Raw genomic sequence first — 13,052 nt, 5'->3', positions numbered from 1 at the left:
GAGTTACTCAAGGTCACATAACCCAGATCTGACTGCCCCTGAAGCCCCAGCATCAGCCACTCTGCCACACTGCCCCTCTGCACCGCAGCCAGCGCTTACCAGCACACATACACGGACACGGGAGGCAGGATGTTGGGGGTCATGATCCATGGAGCAATCCGGAACACCACGGTGTCTGTGAAGATGGGTGTCAGCGGAATCTCCTGGGCGTGGGAGACAAGGGGAAGGGGATCCAAAAGTCTCATCAGGGGGCTTTTCACTCCTGCCTTCCAAAGTGGGTGAAACTGGTAACAATAGTATATTAATTGAGCACATACTATGTGCCAGGCCCTGTGGTGTTTTTACATGCACCGATTCATTTCTGTTTTAGCCCAGGGAGGTGGATACATTATAGTCTTTGTTCTACACATGGGGAAACTCAGTCACAGGCCTCTGAGCCACAGAACTCCTCTGTAGCTTCCCAAGGTCACATGGTTAGTGAGTGGTAGAGCTTGGATTTAAACCCTGCAGCTGAGCACACACTTTTTTTTTTTTTTTAATTTTTAAAAAAATACTATTTTATTGATCTCAGAGAGGAAGGGAGAGGGAGAGATAGAAACATCAATGATGAGAATGTCATCGATCAGCTGCCTCCTGCACACCCCCTATCGGGGTTCAAGCCCACAATCTGGGCATGTGCCCTGTCCGGGAATCAAATCGTGACCTCCTGGTTAATGGGTCACGCTCAACCACTGAGCCACACCGGCCAGGCCGAGCGCACACTCCTGACCACTTTCTGATCTCGCCCCAACTAAGCTCTCTTCCTGAAGAGCCAGCCCCGGGCCTTCCTCTTTCTTTGCTTTGGGCACCTTGTCCTTTCCTGCATGTGAGCATTTTAACGTTTGCGGGGATTTTGCTATGTCAAGATTGTTCTTTGTTTTAAGGGAAGGCTCAGGAAATTTGCCTGGAACCTGAGGGGAAATTAGATACTATTCCCGGGTTCCTTGGCAGGTAGTGGCTTTGAAAAGTTAAAAGAAACCAGCCACTGCCTTGTCAGGAGGACAGGGGTGGGACTGTGGGTGCACTGGCCTTGCCTGCCCAGGTCTGCCTTTTGAGTCTCTATAGTGCCCGCTGGAGGGGCCAGTCGGAGAGACCCTGGCAGCCAGGCTATTCCAGGCACTGCCAGGAGCAGGAGAAGTGCCCTCCCCACCCGCGCTGTTAGCTGGGCCTTTTCTGCCTTTCCTTTCCCCATGGTGAGGGTGCTTTGTGAATGAGTTCTTACAAGTTCAGATGCTCATACCTATCCCAGGAAGTAGAAGCTTTTGTCGGAAACCAAGGCACAGGGGGTCAGTTCACTTGCCCAGTGTCTCATGGGCTTGAACCTGGGCAGTCTGACTCCACAGCCCATTCTCATCAGTCTAAGCTAGACCCAGCCTCACCTGCATGCGAATGGTGGGGGCATCTAGGTCTCCAAGCCTGGACTCTCCCTTGGTGCTTTGAGGGGAGGGGAGCATAGCAGGGGGTCCTGAGCATGGCCCTCTGGAAGGAGCCCCACCTGATGCCCAGGGGCAGTCCCACATGGTGGAGGCCTGGAGCCCTCACCTCGGTCATATACTCCAGCAGGCTGACGTGGATGGAGACCAGGCCTGGGAAGCCCTCGTCGGGGAAACGTAGACCTTCCACAAAGAACAGCAGCTCCGCAGAGCCGCCCGTGTACTTGACCACGTGGTAGAGCTTCTGCCGGCCCAGGATGTGAATGTATCGCTGGCCGAAGAACGGGTCTGGAGAGAGAAGGACCGTTGTCAGACCCACCAGGAAGAGGTGAGTGGGGCGGGGTCACTGATGGGGGACAAGAGGGCAGAGTAACTTGTCCTGCAGATGAAGACAGAAAAGCGCAAGCAGAAATGCCAGCAGAGGGGCCGTGGCCTGGTCATCGTCCCAGCACTGCCGTGTGCTGGCTGTGTGGCGCGGAACCAGGCCACCTCTCAGGCTTCTGGCTCCCGTGTCTGTAAAAGGAGTAACTGTCCCAGGAACGGCGCACATGGAACGATGGCACAGGGTGACTGGGCAGCTAGTGAGCTGAGGAAAGTCATTACTGCTCCTATTTTACGAAAGAGGAAACCGAGTCTCAGAAAGGAGAAATGGCTTGTTCAAGGTCACAGCCAGTAAACGGCTGAGCTGGGACTCAAAATCATATCCAGTTCCGAACCCCAAGCTCCCCTCCCCGTTATATAAATAAAACAGCAATGTGCCCACTTGCACCAAAATTCCCCTCCATGTGACGAGACCCATGCGTGGGTCCCCGGCTATACATTTAGTGGCTGGGAGGACAGGCAGGTGTATCCTCTGAAATCTCCCAGGGTCCACGGCGCTGTCCCTCTGCATGGACCAGCTGTCTCCCTCCTTTCAGGCCTTGATTTGCGTCACTTCTGGAAATTGTGCCCAGATCCCCCAGAGACCAAGCCAGGAGCTCTGGAGCTTCCGCAGCCCCCATCCTTCCCCATCGCGGCCTTTCTAGATGGGTATGATCTCAGTGTTTACTTGTTGGCCCCGAGAGGCTGTCACCTTTGTGGGGGCAGAGACGGGGCCAGCTGGTCTGGCACATGACTTAATAAATATCTATTGAACCAATGAACCAATGGCTCCCACACCACTCCCCACAGGAGAATTTTGAGGCCAGTTCAGAGCACATGTATCAAATTATTTCTCTGTGACCAGCATGGGCAAGGACTTTGGGGGAGACAGAGATGCAGTGAAGCAGCATCTCTGTTTAAGAGCAGCGCTCAGCTGGTAAGATAGAGCAGAGGTGGGAAGCCTCGTAAGAGCTATGGGGTGAGAGATCCCCTGGGGTTACAGGAGTGGGGAGGGCCAGGGAAGGAGGCAGGGTGGGAAGCATTTGAGCACAGGAGGGCAGCTGTTGAGATGCCCTTCGGGGTGGCAGAGGTGGGATGCAGAGGAGAGGAGATACTTGCATTGACAAAGGCATGGAGGTAGGACCCCATGCAGTTCCAGGAGTTTCTTTATGCCTCGCAGAGCTGGAAGGGCAGAATCAGGCTCAGCTCAGTACTATTGTCAACAACAATGGTCACGGTTAATGACCAGTTGCCCAAGGGTTAGAACATGTAACCAGAACAGTCCTGGCACAAACAGGGTGGTGGATTAAAAGTTGCAAAATGAATGGAGGCACCACAGCAGCCCAGGCTTAGGATGGCTCCTCACAGAACAATGTGCTCCTGGTCATACAGGGTGCGGAAGAAGGTTTACAGTTGTTTATATGAAAAATAATACAATAATTAATAAATTATAATACAAGAATAAACTCTGTTTCAAGTACTCACAACTGTAAACTTACCCCACCCTGTGTATCTCGCTCAAGGTGGTCACCTGAGTGGTTATGGCTTCTAGAGTCAGAGAGACCTGGGCTCAAATACCACTCTGGCTTTATTAACTGCAAAACCTCAAGGAATTCACTTAACCTCCCCTAGCCTCAGTTTACTCATCTGTTAAATGGGGGATAATAATACCTATGCCACAGGGTGATTGCAAGATAAAATGACACAGCATCAGTAGCTTTGGCAAACTTGGTAACCACGGGTAACCATCGGTGACACAGCTGGGACCCGTTGTTATCACTACGAGAGCCCGTGAATGAGTCAGCACACCCCTTACTGCAAAGCTCATGACCTTTTCATCAAATGGCTCATGAACAGAAGGCAGCCAAATAATACCTCATGTTGCTTCCCCTTGGAGGGGCCCAAGAAATGAGGCAGATAGACTCAGGCACTGAATGTCCCAAGGAACTCAACACAGCCCAAGGCAGAAGGTGAAGTCCTTCGCATTCCGAAATGACAGCGTGTGCCCTGTGTCCCAGTCACTGAGTAGATCCAGATGGATCTGCATAATTTAAAAAATTCACCCCTATGCACTCAGGCACACCCATGCCCGCGCACCCAAGCTGCACTTGAACTGATGCCCAAGGGGAGAGATCTCAGGCCTATAAACTGACTTGAATTTGCAGAAAGTTCCAAAGCTTTGGGGAGGACTCCATCAGGGCCTGCGGAGGGCAGGGGCCTGGTCAGGTGGAAGGACATGATCTTGTCCATCTGCATACAGTTTTCTCCCTCTCCTGGCTGTCAATGTACATGTCTCTCTCTTTCTGGTGGCTTAGGCCAGCTCCAAGCAGATCAATTTCTTGGTGGGAACAATCCAGCCACTGTCCCGAGGAGCCTCCTTTCCCTTCCCCCGTCCCCAGCTGGGTATAGGCCCGCCTGGGCATGGCTGGCTCTCCCTGCAGCAACCAACAATGCCCCTTTATTGAGAAGCCCACATACCTCGAGCCAGGCCTGCGGGCCACCCTGACCTCTCCTTAGTCCCAGGCATTGGCCACGCTGGGTGCGTGGTATGATCTGGCACAACCCTTCTGGTCACTTTGGAGACATTCCGTCTCCTGAGGAGACTGCTTAATAGGATAGTGTGATCACCTGTCCTGGTGTGCCCAGGACCAGGGGATTCCTCGGGTGAGGGATTTTCAGTGTTAAACTCAGCAAAGTCCTGGGCAAATGGACACGCTGGTCCCTGTATCCTTGTAGGAAGAGGTCAGGCCCCAACTCTGGGGTCCTGGGGCAGAAGCTGAGGCTGGACCCCAGGCACCTGGGTCTTCCTAACAGCATTGGAGACTTCTGTCTAATGATTATTAATAATCACCATAATAATACCAACAAGAGCAACGGGCTACCTAGAAAGAGCATCCCATGGACCAGCTACTGCACTGAGGGCCTGACATACATCCCCATCACCAGCAGGAAAGCCAGGCCTCCAGTTGTCCCCAAATCATATCACATATGAGGAACACAAGGCCTGGACTTGTTAGATTTACTTAGATCTAGGATTTGTATCTCCTGGGCTCCAGAGCTCCCTCTCGGGGTCCCTCAGCCTCCACTCCAGCCCCCTGCCTGATGGGGAACACAAAAAGTTGAAAAAATTTTAGCTTTAGTTTTATAGTTAATAGGCTTGGTAACTAATGCATGTAGAAAGCTATTGTTCCGGGCACTGGGACGTATGACTGGACCTGCCCTGACCTCAGGAGACCCGCAAGCAATTCGACCTCTGTGCCCCAGGAGGACTGTAAGCGACAAAGATGGTGTCTGAGCCATTGTGGTCCAGCTTTTATCTGATTAACGTTTTCCCTGAATTCCAAACCCTTTACCCACACTCTTCTTATAAAAAGGGCCGGCTTGAGATGAGATGTAAGACAGTCCTCAGGGTATATAACCCGCTGTCTTCTCAGGTTGCCGGCCATCTGAATAAAGTGCCCATAAAGATTCAATCCCTGTCTCTACTTATTGGCTCTGGTAGTGATGGGCAGCAGGTGACACATGACATTCCTGTAACACAACACATTCTCAACCCCAAAATGTTGGCACAGAAGGAAAGGGAGAAAAGGAAATTGCGCAGAACGATTCCTTTTTGTCCTGTTCTTTAGTGCAACACTGAGCAGTCATCCAAGACTCAACATTTTGTGGGAAACTGACTATTCTGGGATCATCGCTGCATCAGTAACACCACCCCCCTTGCAGGACGGCAGCCCAGATAACACAGACTGGGGACCTGTGTCCAAAGCATCCAAAGCACTTGCACTAAGTGACTCCTCTCTTTCTTGTCTGCTCAGGACCCGTATCAGATGGCAAGTGAGGGGAGGGATGTGATTACGGGGCCAGACCTCAATCCACTCCCATCAATAAAAAGAACCCTCTGGATAACATCCAGGTGTCACTATCAGCAAAGGCTCACACGCCTCAATTCAATGTCTTGGTCAAGAAGCCCAGATGAACGTCCTGCCTGAACCTCTCCAGCCCCTGCCAGCAGCCCCACCCCCTGAGGCAACCCTGGCCTGGGTGGGGGTAAATATCAACACCTCTGGCCCCCTGGGGCTGTGGAGCCCGCCCAACTCTGGGACATTCCAACCTGTCTGAGGTCACTGCCTGAGCCCACGATGGACGACTGGCTTCAGGTGGCAGCTGTCCATTGCTGTCCTGGCTAAATCATTCCCTGAGGTGAGGGCCCAGGGCCCCTGTGACCATCTCCTCATGGTGACTGCCCTGGCTGTTGTGAGCCTGTCCAGAGGTATGCCCCAGAGCTAGGCCAGAGATCCCAGGTCCCCAAATGGTTGGGCACACAGGGGAAGCCCCACCTTGCACCCAAGGCAAACTGCAAAGCTAACTATTTTGCTTAGAGAACATTTTAACACATAAATCAGATCTTGGCAGTCCTTTGCTTAACACCCTCTAATGGCTTTTCACTGCTCTCAGAATAAAAGCCAAGCCTTCTCTGCATGTCCTGGCCCCTGTCCTGTTTGTGACCTTGACTCCAACACATTCCCTTGCTTTGGCCTTTCTCTGCTCCTCCAAGCTGGTTCCCTCCTCTGTGCTTTGTACATGCTGTTCCCTGAGCAGGTGACATCTGAGCTGAGACCCAAACCAACAATGAGAAGAAATCAGCCACTTAAGAGCTGAGGGCAGTGAAAAGCCATTGCTAAGAGGTGCAGTTACTTACTAAGAAGCCAGTCCTGGCTGTCTCCAGCACCTGTGGGGGCCACGACTGCTAAGGCGGGGGGCCTGGGGAAGCCTAGAGGGCAGAGCTGGGCCCCAGAGGGGGCAGCGTGGTGAGCACTGAATGGATCAGAACTGCCGGGGCGCAAGGCTGCGGTCACTCACTCTCCACGTAGAACACGCCCACTTTGTCCGAGTCCGACATGGAAATGTAGAGGACGATCTCGTATCCTGCCGGGAGGCGGTCTGGGCCTTTGGTCCGCAGGATCATCTGGGACATGTCCTTGAGGTCTGAGGGGTGGACACAGGAGGAGGTTAGAATTAAGAGACTTGTGGCTGGAATGTTGGCTCGCAAATGACTGCTGTTAGTTTTAGAATCAGGTCAAAGAAAACCCCACGCGTGTGTATTATGGAAACTATAGAAAAGCATAAAAACCAGCTGTCATCGCTAAATCCACAGATGACAAATAAGCTTTTGGGAGTTTGCTTCCAGTCCTTTTTCTATGTATGTGTACATTCTTTAAAAATCATGGTTCCAATCGAACTATATTAATATTTTCGTCTTCTGTTTCTAGCAAGAGTGGTTATTTGAGTCCACCATCCCCAGGAGACCCAAGGTCACTCCTGCCTCACCCTCAGCCCAGCCCAAGACTTAGCAGGAGTGTTTGCTTTGCTCTTCCCTGCCCCCAGCCCCAAGGGTGAGTCCTGCCGGTACCTTCCTTGCTGTAGACTTTGTCGTCCCTGCAGTCCTCCTTGGACAACCAGGGCGTCTCTCGGTCACAGTTCACCAGCAGGATGGCCCCCTGGCCCTCGGGGCCCCAAGTCCAGGATGCCTGCATTGGCAAGGAGAGAGGTCAGTGCCCTCTTCACTACCTTCTGGCAGATATTCCCAGCCCCAGACCTCACAGGACACCGGTGAGACGGCCCCAGGGCGAGAATAAAGAGCAGCCACCACTCACTGGGGCAGCTGTGACCTGGCACACTTGAACCCCATGTCTGATGCCCAGAGATTGTCTGCGTAAGCACAGAAGGCAGGTTCAGGAGGGGGACAGATGGTGGCAGGGAGAGACACAGACTGGAAGACTGATGAGGCATTCATGAGCCTCACGTCTGGTGTGCCTGTGCCTGAGAGGGGTGGAGGCAGGGCGCAGAGGGCGGCCAGGGAAATGGGCAGACAGAGATTCCACTACAGGCTCTGAAGTCCCCAGACGGGTTCAGGGGAAGATGCCTAGATGGACAGACGCCCAGCTGTTTCCAGACACATTCTGAGTGCTCCGAATGGGACCTAAAAGGAGATCCATTTTCTACACTGCAGCCAGAGTGGTTTGGAGCAAACTCCACCCAGATCGGGTTGCTTTCCTGCCTTCATCCCGGTCATGGGCTCCCTGTTGACTCAGGATAAAGTCACTGTGGCCTGCAAGGCCCAGTGAGACCTGCTACCTCTGTTCCCCTCACCTTCCTTCTTGCTCACTCTGCTCCCCCATACTGACTGTCTTTATGCTCCCCAAAGATGTCAACCTCTCAGGCCTTGGCCTGCGCTGGTCCCTCTGCCTGGAATGCTGTCCTATCTCCCTTCGCCTGGCCAACGCCACTCCTCCTTCTGGTCACAGCAAAACTGTCCCATTTCCCCTGAAAGCCTTTATGATTTTCCAGACCAGAGCAGCTTCCCTGGGTTTACACTTATGATATTGTACATGTTCTTTTGGGGCCGATTTAGGAAAATTGTGATGAAACAGCCATCTACGTCATTTTTAATTTAATGTGAGTGCCCATCCCTGCCCCCCAACCTCCCACCATTGGACTGTGGGTCCACCGAGGGCAGGAGCTATGTCCCCAGGGCCTGACCCAGTCCTGTAATATAAAAGATGCTCAACAAATATTTATGAAATGATAAATAAAATATGAAATGTCATTGGCCCTCATGGAGAAAGCCTGGTAAGTTCTGGCCCACAGGCGCTGTATGACTTCACCAAGGCTGCAGAGCCCTCAGGGCGAGGCCGGATGCCTCAGAGGCCTCCAGGGAGTCTACTGTTAAGTGGCTTGGCCACCGACACAGAGAATGCATGTGTGGGGCTGCCTCGGGAAGGCAAGATGAGGGCAAAGCCCCACTGAGGAACCTGGGAGAAGGGGTTCCCCAACAGGCCTGAGCCCCCCTTAGCAACATGCAGGGCGCCTCCTCATTGGGGTATTTATTTAACTTTTTAAAGTATCCATCTATGTGTAATTTAAACCAGGCTTTAGATTGTTATCGAAAATAATTAGAGGATGTAACAGAACAAAACCAGTGGAGCTTAAAAACTGGGTTGAGGCAAACAGAATGAGCTCAAGAGCACAGTGCTATTTGCACAAGTTAAAAACACACACGCCAACGAGACCACAGGTCTTACGAGAATCATAAGAACAGAAAGAGACACAGCAAACCCATTAAAAGGGTCCTTCGTGGGGGAGCAGAATAGGAATGGGGAACGCAGGATAAAAGAGAATGAATGAGTGGACCGATGAAAGAACAAAAGAATGAATGAATGAAACAGGAGAGGGGGTATGCACGAAACATTCACCTTGAACTGAGGGTGATTAATGCAGCCTCCGCTCCTGGCGGTCTCTTCCCAGATTTGAAATTTAAAGAAAGGCAAAATAATAAAAGCAAATACTTTGGGGGCACTTCCCCTGTGGTAGAACATTTATTTTTTTCCAACAACTCTATGCCTGGGGGTCCCCATCCTGTGGGTGGGGAAACTGAGACTTGGGAACCTGTTCCGTAGCTGTTCCCATAAGGAGCTTGGCTCCTCTGTGGGTCTGTCAGGGTGTGCTGTGTGTCTGGGAGCCTGTCTCGGGCTCAGTCTCCTTCTCTGAGACCGAGAGTTGCCTGTTGGGAGGACCGTGGCTGCTTTCGGGATCCAGCCTGGGGCTCTGCCCTGGAAGCCCCCCAGTTAGTCTGCCCTGGGAGCTAGGTACCTTTTTCGGGTTGTTCTTCTCGACCACGCCGTCCCGGTCCGCATCCACATCCAGGGAGATCTCTGGGGACAGACACACGGGTGAGTTTTTGAGTCTGCCAGACAGGGAGGGGCAAGGACAGGAGGAAGACCTGGGGGATTCGGGTGCAGCTCTCCGTTTGCTTGGTCCTTGGAAGGACAGGGCCTTGCTGAGGTCATCTTATCCAACCCCCTGCCCAACGCCCCACTGCCCGATGGAGAACCCGGGCAGATGCTGCAGACTTCGCAGCTTATGGCTTCGAGAGGTGCTGTCAGTTAGGTCCACATCTCCCACCCCTTCCTGGGCCCTCGGTCAACTCAGGGTGGTAGGTGGGATGAGCCTGACTGTCCAGATCTGGGAGCCTTGGCTCAGAGAGGCCAAATCACTGCCCAGGGTCACACAGGTGGCATGAGCGGAACTGGGCACGCACTGCAGTTGGTGTGATTAGAAGCTCTTATTTTGAAAACTATCACAGGGTTACCGCACTGCCTTTCCCAGCCTGTCCGGGGCATGTGTGTGCACATGTATTTGAGTGTATGTATCTTTCCCGGGATTCTCAGTGGTGTAGATCCCACCTCCAAGGACGGAGGGTTTTAGTTTGGGTGGGAAACTGGATCTCCAAATCTGAAGGTGCCCAAGAGGCCAGGCTGTCACACAGAGGATCCAGGGAAGGGTCCCTGTTTGTTCCTTCTCTTGGGTAGGGACCTTTGGTATCCTAGCTGAACTAGGCCTACCGTGGGGACAGGCTTTGTGCAAACTGTGTCGGGCAGTGAAATGAACCTAAGACGCTGTATCAGACAGTGCTGGATTTGAACCCTGGTTTTCTGCTTATTAAGCTGTGTGACTTTGGGCAGGTTAGGCAGCCTCTCTGATCTCCAGTTTCTTTACCTGCAAAATAGGGCCCTTTCCAGTCAGAGGAGTTGCATTAATTGCAATAGCAGGCAGTACGGACATTTTGAGTCAGATACTTCTGTGCTGAGGGGATCTCTCTGTGCTCTGTAGGATGTTTAGCAGTATCCCTGGTTTCTACCAGTAACATCCCCCAGCCATGAAAACCAAAATGTCTTCAGATATTGCTAAATGTCTCTGGCAGGCAAAATGACCCCCTTGCATTAGAGACTAACAGGGCGGGGCAGGGGAATTGTTGGGAAGGTGATGGAAACATCACACAAAACGAGATGAGCCGGATCCAGGCCCAGAAACTGCCCAGAGGGCTCAGCCTCACACTGGGCATGACTTGGACTGAGCTGGGAGCTGGGTGGGAATGAATGAATTCCTGGTAAGTCCCCTTGGCAGGCATGCCCTCTCCCTGGGCTGGGGGGAGGAGGGTCCTGGCTCAGGAAGGGCACTGATGTCACCCCTCCTCGGGTGGCTCATCCCGAGTCTGGGGATTATGTTCAAGTCTTCCCTTTGCCCACAGCCCGATTTCCCCCCACCCTTGAATGTGGCTTTTCTGGGTCCAGAAGGAGGCCAGGAGAGGACAGGGTTTAATGGCACCTGGTCCTCAGGAGAGGCAGCACTGCAGCGTCCCCACGAGCAACCCTACTGTGCGATAGATACTATAAGGCATAATTATACACACTCCTGCCGTTGGTCCCATCCCTTCAGCAAGTCACTGGTGAGCATCTGCTGTGTCCCAGGCCCCATCCTGGGGACAGAGCCATAGTGGTGGACCATCTGGGCACAGTGTCTGCTCTCAAGGAATCCCAGTCCTATGGGATAAACAGTAGTGTTTCCATTTTAGAGGTGAGCAAACTCAGACTCAGAGGTGTCCCCTGTCAGAAAATTGGGCTGATCATCTGGGATGCTGAGGTATGGTAAGGATTTTTAGGGAGAAAGTGGGAAAGGCAGAACCGCCTGCTGCTGTTAAAGAGGCTGCCGGCTCAGGTGGAGGAACCATGTTGATTTTGGCTCCTGAACTTTCCAGCTGAACATTCCCCACTGAAGCTCCTCCCTGGGAACCAGCCCCAGGCTCGCCTTAAGGAGTCGCTCTCTTTGCTTTTCAAGATAATAATCTCTCCTGTGTGGACAGTTCACTCTGCCAGCAGCAGGCACTTCCCCTGCATGCTCTCCCTGCTATCAGAAGGAAGGAGTTCTCCCCTACCCAGCCGCCCTACCATACAGATGAGAAAACTGAGGCACCCAACAGGGAAGTGACCAGAAAGTCCCCAGAGAGTGCAGAGCCAGGCATCCCCTTCAAGCCTCTAACTCCAGACCCCTGCCCTAGGCTGTCCCTCCACTGACTCAGGCTGACTTCCACCCTGGGCTGCTCCCAAAAGCCAAGGCCGCCTTCAAACACCTAAGACTTGTTCCCCCGAAGGTCATCCCCAGAGGAGTTGGCTCCTGTGGTGTATCCTTGAAAACATTGGGTCCCAGGAGATAAATTATAAAGCACTTCATTGTGCTTCACATCATTATGATTTCTTAAATTAAAAACGTCTATGAACACTTGTACAGCATGCACAAGAAATCAAATAGCACCAAATAGCTTCTAAATAAACACAGCAGGTCCCCAGCAGGCCTGTCCACTTGCCTGCCTGAAGCAATTTCCATAACACTAAATAATATACTTATTGCTCTTTCTTGATTTATGAAACTTGGGTAGGTTTCAATGGCTTCCTGTTATGCAACCCGGGCATTACGTAATTGGGCTCCTATATCACCTACCTCCCAACCCCCCAGTGGTGCACATGACCCATGAACCGTATGTCTTATGACCCATGAACCGTCTCCAAAGTCAACTGAAATGGCCTTCTCTCCCTTCCCCCTCCCTCGGGATTCCCCCAAGGTATAAGCCATCCCTGGAGGACTTCTCCTTTTCAAAGTTTCTCCCAACATCCAATTTAATTAGATTCCAATGGGATGATCCTCCTGGGGTTGGATAGCAGGGCTGGTGGGACCTGCCACAGCTCTGCCCTCCCAGGATGGCTGTGCCTTCCTGGGGAGGAGGGAGAGGACAGCTGTTTCAGGGCCCCTGGGCTCTAGACATTTCCCAGAGGCTCTGAGTCCTACCTCAGCTCCTGGGAATAGCCCAAGGTGTCAGGTGGCGCCTGGGTGTGGGGGAGATTAATGGGAAATATCAAATTGGGTTCAAGGCAGTCTGCCTGAGTGAGAAGCTAGACACTGAGACCTCAGCTTTGACACAGAGCCACAAGCACTCTGGCGGGCCGCCAGCCCCCATGGACAGTGACAGGGTGCCTGGCTTTCTTGCCTGACCGGGAAGCCTGGGGTGTGGCGGGGAAAAGATCTCTGTCCCCCACAGCCATCCTAGGTGCTGGGAAGGGCGCACAATGAATGAGGTCCTCAGAGTGACGCTAAAAATTCTCAAGGCTTGTGTACGGCTCCCATCGCCAGGACCACAGCAAAGAGGTTGAGACGCTGGACCTCCTGCTTCCCACCTCCACTTTCTCTCTTAACAAGTGGGCTTTGCAAATCAGCCCTAACTGGAGTCTTGAAGGCCCTCAGGGATTAGTGAGGCCAAATCCCTAATTTTTTTTCAATCCTCACTCGAGGATATGTTCATTGATTTTAGAGAGAGACAGGTAAACATCA

At 52.5% G+C, this 13,052-nt stretch overlaps 1 protein-coding gene across 1 annotated transcript in view; it reads right to left on the bottom strand.

Moving 5' to 3' along the window:
* Positions 1-13,052, bottom strand: part of PADI2 (peptidyl arginine deiminase 2) — a 39,513-nt gene that overhangs the window by 10,789 nt on the left and 15,672 nt on the right. Inside the window, exons 4-8 of the mRNA XM_016219459.2 lie at positions 9,483-9,544; positions 7,243-7,360; positions 6,693-6,818; positions 1,582-1,760; positions 100-203 (exon numbers count right to left, since the gene is read on the bottom strand). Coding sequence (XP_016074945.2) covers positions 100-203; positions 1,582-1,760; positions 6,693-6,818; positions 7,243-7,360; positions 9,483-9,544 — 589 coding nt within the window. The remainder of the gene's footprint in view (positions 1-99; positions 204-1,581; positions 1,761-6,692; positions 6,819-7,242; positions 7,361-9,482; positions 9,545-13,052) is intronic.

The sequence above is a fragment of the Miniopterus natalensis genome, chromosome 9 (assembly GCF_054644295.1).
Source record: "Miniopterus natalensis isolate mMinNat1 chromosome 9, mMinNat1.hap1, whole genome shotgun sequence".
Classification (NCBI taxonomy): domain Eukaryota; kingdom Metazoa; phylum Chordata; class Mammalia; order Chiroptera; family Miniopteridae; genus Miniopterus; species Miniopterus natalensis.
This window is presented reverse-complemented; position numbering and strand designations above follow the sequence as displayed.